Source organism: Dromaius novaehollandiae, chromosome 1 (assembly GCF_036370855.1).
Source record: "Dromaius novaehollandiae isolate bDroNov1 chromosome 1, bDroNov1.hap1, whole genome shotgun sequence".
Classification (NCBI taxonomy): Eukaryota; Metazoa; Chordata; class Aves; order Casuariiformes; family Dromaiidae; genus Dromaius; species Dromaius novaehollandiae.
The window spans coordinates 119899999-119915443 of record NC_088098.1 but is presented as its reverse complement, the minus strand read 5'-3'; the positions used below and the strand labels follow the sequence as shown (position 1 = coordinate 119915443).

Below are 15445 nucleotides of genomic sequence, written 5' to 3'. Positions count from 1 at the left end.
TATAGACATTCTTCAAATGCATTTGAAATAAAAATGAAAACAAAGCCGTGAAGGTCACAAATCAAAGGATTATTAAAGATGACTTATATCCTTTCAAGGTACTTGCTTGCCGAGGATATAATGTATTTCTATTTTTATAATACATTAACATTTTTATTAATAAAACTAGATATAAATTGCAATGGAAGTGCCAGCCTTTCTGATACGTACTTTTCAAACACTTTTTGCAGTACAAGGCAACGCTTATTGAAAGTCACTTTCTTGCTTAAATACCTCATGTGTATACAGCTGTTTCAATTTTTTAACTTTTATTCATCTGAAAGGGAAGTGCCACGAGTAAAAAAAGAAATTAAACCAATAGGAATAAGAGTTTTATGCCAAGGACACATAACAGGAGTAAAAAACAGTTAGTAATATCAAGGAAAATTGGTCTGAAGAACTTCAAAGCCTCTACTGAACTGTATGTTTTGTTCTCTAGTCAAATAATCATTTCCACTTGAAGTGGAAATGCTTCCTAAAGAAGCATAACCCTATGCATTTATACTTTCTCTTCTTATGAATACTCTCAAGTAAACAAAAAAGGTGTTAGCAGTAATGTTTGTTGAGTTAATGTTGTTCCCCGTGATGCCGTTGTGCCATGGGTTTCCAAGATTCTTAGGGTGGAGTCACAAAAAAAAAAAAAAAAAAAACAAAAAAAAAACAAAACAAAACAGAAATCCTGCAGGGAGTTGTGAAGAATCACCCAGGATGCTCCATCACCCTCTCTAGCCTGTTTTTACTTAACTAACCCTTCACTGAGGATGTATCCATGCTTTCTGCTGCTGGCCTCCCATGTTACAAAGTTTACAGAATCAGTTGACTCCTCTCTTTTGCTGAGGCGGGGGATGTCCATACATGGCTCTAGGAGGGGAATAGGTGCCATGAAAACAAAGCTGTGTTGGAGAAACCTGCAGACTCCTCCGATGACTATTCAGTCAAGTGTTGTTTGACTTTCAGTGAGTGTTTGTATTTCATGGGTAGATCAGACCTCTTTATGCAAAATCTCCATCTATAGGACCATTTTTCACACTCCCTGGAACACCTTAGGCCCATAAACTAATAAACTGTCTGCATGTGCCCAGAGTTCTCCGTTATAGAGGTTGACAGTATACTTCAGTGAGTGGCTATGCGATGTAGTTTACATTCATGCTCTTGATTTAACTTGCTTCAGAAAAGTTCTGTCCAGAAATTCAGCCCAATTTAGGGCTCGATATGCTCTTTGCTCTCCGTCCAGGCCTGAGACTCTCCTGGGGGAACCTGTCAAAGGAGGCAAGTTTACTGCTGTTGCTTCTCATCCTCAAAGGCAACTGAGTTGGCACCCAAAATTGGTAGTTGAGTGAATTCAGCACAGAGAGTGCCATATGGAGGTGCCACAACAGAAGAAATGAGTTGGTAGATAGTGACTGAGGTATACAGATACAGGCTGGGCAAAGACGGCAGTCTCTTCCCATTAACACTCTGAGACAGCTCCAAAGAGGGCATTCTGTGGAGCTATCTGGTGGGCAAAATCTCCAGGGGACATAGCTGCCTGGCCTGTTTGTGTCACCCTGCACCAACACGAGCAAGTCCATATACAGGAGAAAACAGTGAAAAGTTACTGCTCCTTATAACAATGACGTTCCTCATTAGAACAAAAAGCGTTCACCCGAAACCTACAGGGAGAAAAAAATCCAGTGCAGATTACTGAAGTGTTTCTTGCATGCCCAAAGTGATTGTTTGCGTGCAACAGATTTCTGTGCCAGCACATTCTGTTCCTGAACAGCATATACATTTCTTAAATATGACAACCAAGGAAATGTATGGAAAGCAGAGAAAATTTTAACTATTTTGTATTTCTTGCTCATACATGTCTAAGTCATATATGTCTAAGCTAAGTGGCTTACAGACTTTACACTTGACTCCTTGCATAAATGTAATTTTAGATTCTTCAGATTTTAGATATTGTTTTCAAATGTAACAATTCCAAACTTTTCCAGGTTTGGCAGAACTCATGAATAAACTGCAGTAAATTATGTACTTACCTAATGTAGTCAGTATTCACTGAAAGTGCATGGTGTCTGTAATACCCGATTATGCAAATTCTAGTATTTATTCAAGTAGATATTCTCGAAGACGTTGTAAGGTGTTCACAGAATTCTTTTTGACTTTTTAAAAATACTGTTGTTTCCTGCTTATTATGCATAGGTCATCAGGTTTTTTTACTCGATACTTAAATATGGTTGAAAACATTAATATGTCATCTGAATGCTATGCGTGGCACAAAACTCAGATTAGTTCTTGTCTAGCATTTTCCGTGGATGTATTAAAAACAGATCTCTTGTAAGTGAAAGGAAAATTGAGTCATAGGTATCTGACAGCTAGGGGGCAGCTAGAGCATCCAGTCTCAGCTCTTGTATAATATCTGTCCTTCAGCTTCCCACAGCTACCACTAGGCTGGGAAATTCAAGGAGCAGAACTGCATGAAGCACTGGTTAATCTGCAAATCTTTCCTGAAGAAATGGCCGTAAAGTGCAAGAGGCATTAGGCAAGAAAGCCTTGAAGGAACTGATAACATGCATCACAGGAGGTTGCTATGTAATTCATTTTTATTGAGTTGGATCATTTCACTTTCTAAAATATTCTCATTTGCTTTTACCTTTCAACAAGAGATATTAGTTTTCTTTAGCTGTGACTTTGGCATTGAAATAATTTCTCATGAATTCCTTTGATGACAGAGTTGAATTTGCACCATCAGTACATGTATTTTTCCACAGGTGCAATTTTCAGTGGAGCATGGGTTAAAACGTTTGAAACAGGCTTGAACTTTAACAGTGGAATGAATGTAAATTAGAAACTAGTATTTGTCACTATATATCTCTCCTGATGTCATCCTGCTTTGGTGCAGTACTCTATTTTTCCTTGGAAAGTCTTATTTCTGTAGAGTACTAAGGTCCATAATTATAATCTGCAGATAGAAATTACATGATGGTTACTCCATGGCTGCATGTCTTGTTCGTGTGGAGCTGACTGGCTGACACCTTCAGCTAAGTGTGGAGTTGAGCTGAGTTTGAATAGTTAAACACAGAAATCTGACAGGACAGCTCTAGCGTGAAAGAGAAAGGCAACAAAGTGCACCAAGCAGGACCTTGATTTGATCCAGCAACTTTTCTGGTGAACTCTGTGGTTTTCTACTTGGAGAGCAGAAAGTCTTGAATTCATTCTTTACTCTCCCTTTGGTATCCCATGCATGTGGGTAAGTATCCTGTAACAGGATAAGCATCAGGGACTAATCATTATCAAACACTCCTGCACGGTATTAAGATAGACAGTCAAAACCTTGAGCTATGGAAAGTGGTTGATGTAGTTAAATGTGTCAGACGTGACTCAAAAGTCTCCTTCCTTTCTGAAGATATTACTTCATTCATCTTAACCACATTTGTAAGTGGCCTGGACTGAAGAGATAGTGTTTGGGGATTTCCAAACTCTTTTATACATAGTTCAGAGTTTCAGGAATAGCTACTCTGCATTCCACATTGATATATAATCCTCATTATGGCTTTGAATAAGAACATGGTAATTCGCCAGAAAAATAAATAAAACAAGTTATTGGTCAGAGGCGTACTATATAGGGAGTACTAATAAAAACAAATATTTTTGGCTGTAGTCTAAAGTTCCTACTGTAAATGAGCTAATTTAGGGCTGTATCCTCCCCTGAGATCATGGGTTGGAACTTAAGATAAGCAGTAGCTGCACAGATATATTTGGGTGGTAGTATAGAAATGTGCCTTCCCCACAGACTCCACATTCAAAGGGAAGAGAAGGGGAACATTTGCTCTCTTTTCCCTGGGGGTGGATTGACCCCTCCAAGGAGGGGAGCACCATTCATCCATTAGGAGATTTTTAATTCCTTGTACTACCAGTTCATATTTTTCTTTATATATGCTTTATAAAATATATGCAGAACAGCTCTACATCCTAGAAGAAAAATCCATCTTCTACCTGCTGTGTCAATGAACTGCAGCAGAGACAGATTTAACAGGTCTTCAGATAGACGTGTCCGTTTGTACCTACAGACGATGAGGACCTGGAGTACTGTTATTAGTGCAGAGTTAACTCTAGACCCTGGCCATCTGGGCCTTCACAAACAGGTGGTGAAAAATGGCTTATAACTTAGTTACTGACTTGCTAACGGCAATATTGAGGTCGTGGTTTCATGGTCAGCTTAAATCAACCCAAGCCCATGACTGCTGCCGACAGGAGCAGCACCTCTCCTCACCTACCTACCACTGCTGACCACGTTTTCCTCTCGCCTGCCTGGTGGTGTTAGCATTGGGGCTCCTGGGACTCCATGAGCAGCTGGATTAGGGCACTGAGGCAGCTCAAAGTGAGGCCCATCAGAAAGGTGATTTGTTTTCAGTCAGACCTGATCTGATGGACTGAAATGACGTTAACGTTGCATGAGGGGGGGAAATTATCAGTATGAGTAGTCATGAAACAAACCCTCAGACAGATGGCTTTTCAGAAGGAGGGCTGGGTAGAAGAGTTTTCTTTATTTTCAGAAAAAAAAGAAGAGGTTTAGCACTCGCTTTTCATTGACATTTTAGAGTATTTGTTAAGAGTGAAAAATCAGTTTTTAGCTGCCAAAATTGAAAACAATCGACCAACCAAAAAACCCCTCCATCTACTTTTTGTTTCTCCTACTGACTTTTTAAACAAATGCTGCCATTTTATCAAAAACTCTCTCAGATATAATTGTAAAGTTATCAATAAGTTATTTAACTCTTATTTAATTTACTTACCCAAAACTTACTATTTATTTAATGTGCTTACAAGTACAGAAGAGAAATGGACCAGATTCACAGGTTAGGACCTTTCCTAGCCCAGATCTAGTTCTCCTGATCTGTTAATGCAACAATCAGTGCTACTTAGTGTCACCTCATTCTTGCACCTGAGTGCATCAGACAGTGCAGTGCATCCACTATGTTCAATCCTGTAAAGGCAGAATGACTACAAAAAATTTTAGCTGAGTATGGAAAGTTGTATGTTGATTGACACATCTTTTCCCTATTTTGATTTTCTTGTCCTTTACTGTTGTTTCATTTGTGGTATCTACCTGCAATCACAAAATCTTTTCCTAACAGCCTGCATGCACTGACTACAGATGATTTGCCTCGACAGTAGCATTTTTTGAATCTAGTGGGATCTTTCCACGGGGTTTTATTGTTGAGGTTGTTAGAATGTACAGAGATTACAACAAAAGAAGCAAAAAAATAAACTAAAGTGGTTATATCCAACCACAAAGTAAACATAAAAACTTGAAGTCCACGTTAGCAGCTCTGCTCTGTTATAGCTTAGTGTCAATATTGGCCCTGGGTTGGAAGGGTTGTGTTTCACAGAGTCTGCTCATCATACCCGTGATTTACAACTCCTGAATTATAAAAATTTCTGTGACTTCAGTTCTTTTTTGAGTATATACTACAGAGTTTTGCTCCTTGCACCTTTAAGCAATTGCCCTCCTGGAGAGTGCACGTGTGAGGTACAGGGTGCTCAGTGGTGCTTCGGACCGCGTGAGGGCTCTAATCAGATTCCTGACAAACTTCATGGATGTGGAAGGAGCTGGCTCCTGCTGCTCTACTGGCTCTAGAGTACTTTCTTCTAGGTCTGGAAGTATCAGAAGGGGGTCGTAAACTTGCAGTAGCATCTAGTACAAGAAAATTATTGTTTTGTTTGTTTAACAGTTTCCAGATTTCATGTTTATAATATTCTTTTGCTCCTGAGTTTTGCACATACGAACTAAGATAGCGTGAATGAATTTCTGGCCTGCCTCAGACAGTGGCAAAAGTCCAATTTATTTCAGTGGATAAGGATTTTACCTCTTCTCTTCTTAGTGCTATTAAAGGACTTAACTCGACCTGTGATGTGAATAAAATGGCAGCTGCATTAGCAGAATGATTGCACATTGGTTTTCAGTCAGTGGTCTTTAGAGCTCTGTGGGTCTGCAAATCACTTCTGAAGTGTAGCAAGCCTACACTTGGCTTAAATTTTGCTATACAAGGGCTCCCACCTTAACTAACTGGAACATTTTTAGGTGTTCACAAATCACAGAAGGCTGAAAACCATGTGTAGGGCATTCATCTACCAAAAACAGGCAGCTCTAAGTTACAGCAGTAGTACACCAATAAGACTACAGTCCTTCTGCCTTTTGAATATCACAACCTTTCTTGTTTTTACACACTATCTCATCAGTGCTCATAGGGCCCTGATTCCCGGAAAGAGATTTTGTGGGCAGACCTCAAAAAACTATCTAGAAATGAATAGAGTTGCACATCTCAGAAATTCTCCAACAGCTGAAAAACATCAGTTCTTATAAAATATGTGGCAAGTACAGCCTGCATGACGGTGTGAGGGTATCTGAAAGTCTTACTGGCACTCAATTGGGATAGTCTGCATAACTGTTCATGGATTCACCTCCTGTGAGTAATGGTAAACATCCCAAAGTCATGGGGATACAAATTCTGTACAATGCCACTCTGTATTATTCATCATACTGGTGTGTGTGTGTGTGTGAATTTCCAGTGCTTTGTGCCATTCATAGCTTTTCATACAGTCTCATATTCACATTTATAAAGTCTCATATTCACATTTATAAAGTGCAAGCTCTTATGATTTTTCACTTTAGACACACTGATAAAGGGCTCTTTCGAGACAGCAGTTGTCATCCAAATAGAGCTTTGGCACTTCTCTCTCACATACAGCCTGTGCTCGGGTAACCATTTAATATCGTCCTTGCATTCACTGAGCCAAGAATCTGGCCCAGGAATTCTGGCATGTTGTTTTTCATTGATTAAGCGGTCTTTTATTATCCGTTATTGTACACACGCTTCAGCTGCATTTTGAATGTTACACATTGTGCAGATAAGTATTTTGGCCCACACTGATCCCTGGTAGAACAGCAGTGTGGACCATGTTTCTTTATTTGCTACAGCCAAACTCCACTCCGAGTGGGCGTAGCTTGGTCTGGAGTTTGGCCTGGAGTCTTTTCCGTCAGTTTTGCAGACTGCCAGGTCATGCTCTTTCTCACAGCACTTTAATGCAGGGTGTAGGCCGCATTGCGAAGGACCTGCTTTTATTTAGGTGAGCACAGCATGCCAAATTATGGAAAATGAATCTGGGTTCCCATCTGCAAATAGGGAAGTGTATGGCAGGAGATGGGGTAACATGGGTACAAAAATGTACGAGAGGGAGGTGTATGCTGCCTCCCCATACGGAGGGCATGTTCAGCCTCTCAGTTATTTGGCCGTATATGCCTACATTAAAAAGTCTAATCCTTTTGATATGACTCTAAAAAGGAAAAACAACGAAATCACATCTGGTGATCTGCAGAGCTGTACATAATTCTAGGACCTTTTGATGTATTTACATAACTCCAAAAAGACTGGTTGCATGCACACATGCGTGGAAAGACAATAGATTGTATAGTGTATCTTCTTCTCCTACTTGGGGTACGGCAATTGCACAGGCACAGCTAGGTCTGGCTGATTTCATACAATAACGTGATTTTATTTTGATTTTTTCTTTTGTTCTGAATATCAGAGTGGAATCTGTGCCTCATAGCTCATATGTTTATTTCATAAGTTATATTACTAAGATATTACTATTATTCATTATTAATATTACTCATGTGTGATGCTTTGTATGTGTCAGGAGGATGGAAACCAGTCCCACAGGCCAGATCCTGTCCTGAACATTTAATGCTGCCTGAGGCGAGCTACCGTCTTTCCTTGGGGACACGGGCAGAGCATTGGGACCCTGGTGTACTGCCCCAGCAGCCTCCAGCCTGTTCGTCGTGTGGACATTATTATATCTTTCCAGGGTTAAACCTTAATTCAGGAAAGCACTTGGGCAAGTGTTAACTTTCAGTTTGTATTATAATTTCCTTGTTTCAGTTTCCTGAAAAGAGATGTCTTCCTAAACCAGGCTTTAGTGTCATTTTGACTCTTAAATTAGAGCCATGTTAGACAGGGAATGCAGTGCAAAATCTACAGCCACGTGCAAGCCCTGTGACAGACTGTCAAGCACAAACATGACCAGCATGAAATTTGGGGTGGGGGTGGGGGAGATTCTGGCAATAAATACCATCTGGTTCAGAAAGTTAGTACCAGATGTCTGGAAGCTTCCAGTTCCAGCCAGTAAAGGTGGAGCTGAAATAATTAAAATTATATTTATGTTTGGAAAAAGCAAGGAATACTATCATAGCTTTTTTTAACAGTGATTTGAAAAAGTAAAAATACAAAGTTGTGCCTTTTGCAACGTAGGACATATCTCACTTTAGGATAACTATAAAAGAATATCCAGGTGAGAAAAAAGAATGCACTGCCAAAAATGGAGTTTAAAGCAGAATTCTCCCTTTTAGGATCAGTGCTACCCAGCAGTACAGGGAAAATGTTAAATGGCCAGAACAGTTGCACATGCATCTTTCCAACTCATATTGGATACCATTTGTTTGTCTTTGATTCCCATACCATGTGGTGTATATTTGGCAACTGGCTTGCAAATGTTCTCCGTCATCTTCTCTTTTATAACAAATCCTTCTTCTTGGGGGAAAGATGTGATATGAATGAGCCTGGCATAGTTCAAACAACTTTTCCTAAAACCCAGGCCCTTCCAATAGCTCAAAGCAAATCTAAATTCTAAAAGAAGAGTCTGTTTTCCACCCAAGAATGACACGGGGCATTTCTGGATTGGAGTGCACACCTCTTAGCTCAACACGTGCTTCCTATGCACAAAATCCTACTTTCCTCAGGTGAACCACCTGAGTGGCGAGAGTTCAGGAGAGCCAGAAATCCTTGCACTGTTGTCAGGCATTTCCAGCTCAGCTGCTCTTTGGGCTTTAGCCGGCTGGGTGAGTTCATGCTCTTGCATGGTCCTTGATTAACCTTTTAAAAATACAGGTAGGGAGGAGAGACCCAGTGCACACTTGCATGCTAAGCAAAGAGAGTTCACTGTAGAGTGGTAGAAGTAAACACGGATGCAGCAGAAGTCCCTTTTTTCCTTGACAGGCTTTGTGTTTGTTCTTTTCTGGGGCTGAGTTACAGTTATGGTAACACAGTGATGGAAGTATGAAAACTGTGAAAACATGATCTAACACCAGGTTTAAAATATTTCTCTGTTCAGTTTAATTGAAATTTAGTAGTTTCCAGATTCTGTGTATGATATTTTGAGAGCTTAAAGTATGAATCCCACAAATCCAATGAATAGTATGGCAGGCGTGTATTTGCTAGGGAAGGGTGAAGGGGGAACTGAAAGGCACTTCAGTGCTGTCAGTGTTTCTATATGAGTTAAATTTGAACAATCTCACTGTTGAAAGTTTACTGTTACTAAAACAAGTGTCTATTGCTTTTGAAGATATTTAAGTTTTGCAGAAAGAAAAATCTTTGCTTAAAACCGTGACATCAGTGTCCCATTTGATCATCCACAGATAGCTGAGGAAAGTGTATAAAAGGTCAATTTAAATGGGAATTTGGCTTGTGATGGGGTTTCTCTAATAGATCATAGAATTAAGTACTTAGTTTTCATTGATCTGAATGGGAATGAAGCTCTCTCCTTTAAGTAGTAAGGGGGAAATGTACTAAGATCTAAACTGTGATACCTTTAATTGCACTGTGTAGTACCATAGTTTATAAATGGCTTTCTTACATCATGAGGACTGCTTCTGGGGCAAACTGCAACTCAGTGTCAGTCCGTCTGTCAACATTTCGCCTAAGTAAACAGATAAAAGCTATCTGCAACTTGATCTGCAAGTTAGTGTAGATGTGAGAACAGATAATGAGATAGAAAAAGCAATGCTGAGGAAAAAAAGTATTTTTCTGATATTGCCTTGCCACTTTAAAAGATGAAAGAAGTTCAAGGTCATGGGCAAAGGAAACCTCTTGTGTGAGAAATGGGAATTTCCAGGCTTTCAGGGAGAATGGAGAAAAAGACAGATTACTTTAAATGACATTCACATTCCCACATTTTTCCATATGCTTTCTAGTTTCCTGACTATCAATCCGAACTTACTAGCACGTAGCTGATGTTCTAGTTCCTGAGCAGTACTTTATATTATTTTAATTATATATATATATATTTAAATTATTTTAGTGGCCCCCTGCTCCCTGCACATGCACACACCCCCACACCCCCACCCTTTCACCCCTCTGCACTTTATTACTGGACATTGATAAGGAATTCCAGAAGTGCTGTTGACTGAGTGGCTGGATCAGATTTACAGCTATTGTGAATAGACACAACTTCAGTGAAACAATTCTTATTTGTATCAGCTCCAGATCTGTCCCAATCCTGCTGTGTATTTCTAAATTAGGAAGAAGGGATTGTGGAAATCCCTGATGTTTCTGATGGATAATGGGTCCATGCAGTTCAGATCACATCCTGTAGTTCTTATTTCCAGAAATTCATCCATTACAGACAGATACCAATTTTCCATGAGAAATTCAGGGCCAACTGGATGAAATATACCCTAATAGACTTCATGGAAACAAAACTGTCTTAGAGCTTCAGCTGTAGTGCTTCTTGAGGAGGTCTGGGGAAGGAAAGATGATTTTCTGTCTATAAAAAGATAAGAGATTTCTATTGAAAATAATCTTTAAAAATACAAACATCTGACTTTTGTTTCTTTGGTTATGCAGCTGCCTTGGGGTCTGAGCTTCTGGTAAACACGTTGGCCTGTTAAAGGACATGATTCAGACTGTCCCAGATCCAGCAGCTCACATCAAGGTTAGTTTCCTGTTTACTGTGAGTCTTCAGATGTTTTGAGAGTGATAAAATTAAAGAGTGTGTATGCATATTGCAGGGTTGTTGTATGTTTATAAATTTTGCTCCTGTACAGCACTGGCTCTTTTATTCCTCTATATTTATACGTTATTGTGTGAGCCAGTCATGCAGTCTTTGTGGTTGACACCTGTTCTGATGTGTTTAAAGTACATGGATTTTTTGAGGATAACCCTTTTTAGATTAGGAAACTTTGGTTGTCCTTTAATATTTAGCATGCTCAATAAATACATCCACCTGGAACATTCTGAATTCATATAGTCCCATTTCTGCTCCTTGGAAGTCAGTGGCACACACTGAATTTACTTCAGTAGAAGGAAAATGAGCATGATACAAAAATTCAAAGCAAAACAGAAATCCCTTTGAAAAGATTCAGTGTTTAGTTTTATTTAAATCATAGGAGTATAGACATTGAACTGTTACAGCCTTAAAAATAGCATTGTTTAGCTACGCTTCAGAGGGCGGTGTACCATGTTTTCAGCTTCATTGTTGAAGTTATATTTTTTTTTGTCCTTCTGTCACTGAAAGATAGGAACCTGCTAGACTTACCAGACCTAACTGATGATGTAGCATTAAGAACAATACAATTTAGATACTTGCACATATACAGCAGCATGTGAGCCTCACAAACTGACCAGTGTGGGGCATATGCTATTTTTGCCTCACTATTATATCATCTAAAGGTTTTGTTTGGAAAGAGTTTCCTGGCTGCTTTGGAAATGATAAATTCCAGATTATCTTCTGAAGAGCAGTAATTCTTTTTCGGAAAATACAGACAGTCATATAGCAATGCCATAGGTGTGAAAAGCCAACTGATCCTTATTTGCAACTCATATGAAACTGAGTGTTTATCACTGACATGAGTTGTCCCTTCTGAAAATGGTTTCTTAACTTTAAACCAACTTTTAACCATTAAACTGCTGGTTTAATAAGATTGCTGTAATCAAAGAAGTAGATCAGCCACAGTAGGCAGATCAGAAGTGAAAAGTTCTCATTTTTTTTCTTTTTGTCTTTCTGTTTGTCTGTCTTTCTATCTTTCCCTGAACTTACTCTTTCTACAACATCTTTCATAGAGTTTCTTCTCCATCAACTGCTGTCTACCAGTCAGCAACTATCTATAGAAAAACTTCATTTTCCAACTTATTTTTAATTGAATAAAATTGAAATATTATTTTAAATAACTCACTTTTCCAGTAAAAAGGTAGTGAATGAAAGAACTTCTTTATATAACTATCTACAGCATTTTTGGATTGTGTTTAGATACTAGAATGACAGGCAGTGGTGTAAGAGCTCCTCCCTTCCCTCCCTTCAAATTTTCCAAAACTCAACACTTCTCACAGTCTTATGGTACTCAGTTGTTTTTATGGAATGAGCATAAAAACACCCCCCAAAAACAAACTTCCCTTAATGTATCTAGTCACCTGGAATTAAAATAGTAACAATCAAAGAAGTTTCAGGGCATTTAATACCTCTTCACACTTTCTAAGTGTCCACAGAGCCAAAAAGCAATATGAAGAAGAACTCGGTTTCATGCTTTCTGCCAAAACCAGCATCTGAAGGAGGGTTTTTTTACCATTGGAGTTGGAATTGGAGAGAGCAAGCTGCACAAGTGCACATCTTTTTGCGACAAGTCTAATAGGGAGCAGTTCTGATAAGCTGCCAGAAAGAGTCAGTCTTCTTTCCCTCATGGCTTAGACAACAAGCAAGCACAGTCTGACATCTCAGGAACAGTTGTTAGGAGTTTGCTGAACTAAATTTGGATCAATCCTAAGAAAGTTGCATGTCTAACAGCATTTTCAATAGCATCTACTGTGTATGTGCAATATTTTTGTGTTTTGCCATTAGCATAGAAGAGCTGCATAAAAATCTCTGTCATGGTGTTCAGGGAACCCTATAGGAGTCTTTTTTCAGCAGTACAACATGCAGAAGTTGCTGTTACATTAAAAAGGGGAGTGAGAGAGGAAAATACTTTAACTATTTTCTTACTATGTTTGGGATAGTAAAATAGCCAAATAAACATAAAATGCTTCCAATTTCTGTTAATGTAATTAAGGAATTTACTTTGGTATAAACACATTCTTCTGAAAGCTGCCATGGATACTCTGTTCATTTACGCTTTAAAAATGGACTAAACTACATGCTTAAAAATAAGCCATAAGAAGGAGTCATGCATGGGCAATAGAAAAGACTATCTGGTGTCACAGTCTTTTCTGCCTGTGGTGATTTGCTGTGGTGATGGGAAAGGGACACATTGGGTTTATTATATTCATCCTTGATATGGTTTTGTCCAACTGTATTTGATCAGGTAAGTCACATGGTATTTCTTTTATTTCCTTGAATAAGTGGACCCAGCCTCTTTCATGCACATTTAGAGCTGTAACTTTGAAGATCACTTTCTAGGAATGTCTGAATTATTAAGATTTGACAGCCTGAACATGTGCAGAAAATTAATGCGGAAGATAAATGAATGTGGCCAATATGAATATTCATAGACATATTTTTGCCGTAAGGGTGATTCATTTGCATTGTGTGAGTTTTCATATGCGCTGTTTTGGAAAGAGCCTTTCCCGCCACCAGAAGAAAGTGTAACCAATCTCACGGCTCTTGTGTCTCATTTCAGAATGTCCAGACCCCATCCAATTTTGGGAATGTTTTCAAAATATTCATTTTGATTGGGCAGCTTCATTCCATATCTAGTAAAGATTAAGCTCTACTTTTTTCAGCTTGGATAGAGCATTCGTAATTGGTATGGTGAACAGTTTTTCTGTTCTCCTGTTGCTCTTTGATGTGTAGTTTCACCTGAATCAAAGGGTTGTGTTTTGCCCAAACATAATGGACAGAAACATTTGATGCAGACAGGAAGAAGAATGAGGACATTCTTCTGTTCAGACCTTTGATTCCAGTTCAACACAATGTGGGGAATTTTGGCCCTGATCTTCAAGCAGTTCTACGTGTTTAGTGCCTGTCAGTGAGCTGACCCACTGAAATCAGATGGCCCGCATTGATAAAATTGAGTGTGTGCTCAACTGTTTGCAGGATGAGGGTCCTAGTTTAATAGGGAGTGCTACTGCTAAAGGCTTAAAATAGTAACATGAATTTGGAGTAATGGCAAACTGCTAAGAAAAGAAGTGTTTATGTGATTTAAAGCAAGACCAATGGATTCTTGCTATCCAGTAAACTCTCATTAGAACAAACAAATTCTTTTTGGACAGTCATTTGGGCAGCTTTCAATGGATGAAAGGGCTTGGGTAAAAGGCGCTCATGTTTATACCAAAGTTTGTGTGTTCCTTCACTCTCCCAAAACAGTTTTGCTCTAATGAGACTGTAAATTGGAGAGGAGTTTATAAACAGGACTGTTTGCAACCAACCCTGACTTTGCTTCTTGCTCTGCCCATGCCACTGAAAGAGGCTGTTATTTTAATAGGGAGCTATATAGTTTTTGATGCTGAACATAATATTAAGGAAGATTTTTGTCTGCGGTGTCAAGGGATCAAGTTGTTTTTGTCACTAATAGAAATTTTCAAACACAGTAAAAGTAGATCTCTTATATTGGCATCTTAAGGGTCAAATATAGAAAAGGCATCATTCATGCTAGCTTTCCAAACAGGGTGCTTCATGAAAGTATCAAACACCATTTTCACCAGGAATCTTTGCTCTTCAGTCTAATTATTTTACTTCAGACAAAATGGGCAGTTCTTTGGTAGTCATTTGGGAGCTACCTAAGGTTCTAGCTACTTAGACTGGCCTTAATTAAAACACCTTAAGAAGAGTTACATCTTATCAAACTCAGAAGACACGTTGGAGATGTTTTCAAGAAGTCAGTGGCTAGATTGTCTCTTTGTATGGGCAAGATTAATTGTCATTTACACAAATTTTTCATGCAATTTTTTGCTCTGTTATTCATTAAACTCTAGTTCTTATAAGATAGACCTAGAAACACTGTGCAAATAGTACCTCAGGTTCACATGTTTTGTTTTGAAGTGAGTATGCGTTGTCAGTGGTCATGACTGACCATTTAATAGAACTTTTTTTTTTAAGGGTTAAATTCAGCTTTCAGCAGTCTCATTTGCAAAGATCAAATGTTTATCTGGCTTTAGTTAGTTCGTGTCATCACTGTGGGAGGATTTAGGAAACCAGTTTTCAGGAAGAAATGAGTTACTGCTGTTCCTTTGGTGCTCACTGGGAGAGGAAGAGGCCAAGGTACTGTTATATAGGTAATGAAATGACTGCATTTATCAGAGTGGATTTTACCCTGGAGTAAATGGGTATAATTAACTGAAGCAAGGATGATTTATGCCAGCAGAAGATTTGATCTGGGTATATTTAAGCAATCCAGATTTTCTGTTTCTTGGTGATGGTCTTGAGGTCTGGAATACCTGAAGAGACAGGTGAATGGCAGTAGCTGAACAGAGGTGCTTGTAGATTGATAGCCTAGTTTTACCTTTTAGAAGTTGAAAAAAATGAGACACTTTATGTCCCAGATAGGTTAATCAAGAAGCACATTTTTTAATAAAATTTCTCAAAGGGCATCAGACACCTTCAGCCGCATTCAGCTGATCAGCATCTGTACAACACCATTTGTTTTGTGGATGTAACTAAG

At 38.9% G+C, this 15445-nt stretch overlaps 1 protein-coding gene across 10 annotated transcripts in view; it reads left to right on the top strand.

Moving 5' to 3' along the window:
- ERG (ETS transcription factor ERG) overlaps positions 1 to 15445 on the top strand; it is a 148871-nt gene that overhangs the window by 29455 nt on the left and 103971 nt on the right. For 8 of the 10 annotated variants that reach the window (XM_064525082.1, XM_026121573.2, XM_026121574.2 and 5 more), the window contains one exon: positions 10704 to 10791. The exons of 1 other annotated variant lie outside the window; for it this stretch is intronic. In XM_064525082.1, the coding sequence (XP_064381152.1) occupies positions 10753 to 10791 (39 nt within the window). In that variant the 5' untranslated portion in view covers positions 10704 to 10752. Of the gene's footprint in view, positions 1 to 7722; positions 7921 to 10703; positions 10792 to 15445 lie in introns of those variants that run through there. One more of the 10 variants, XM_026121572.2, reaches the window with a different exon arrangement.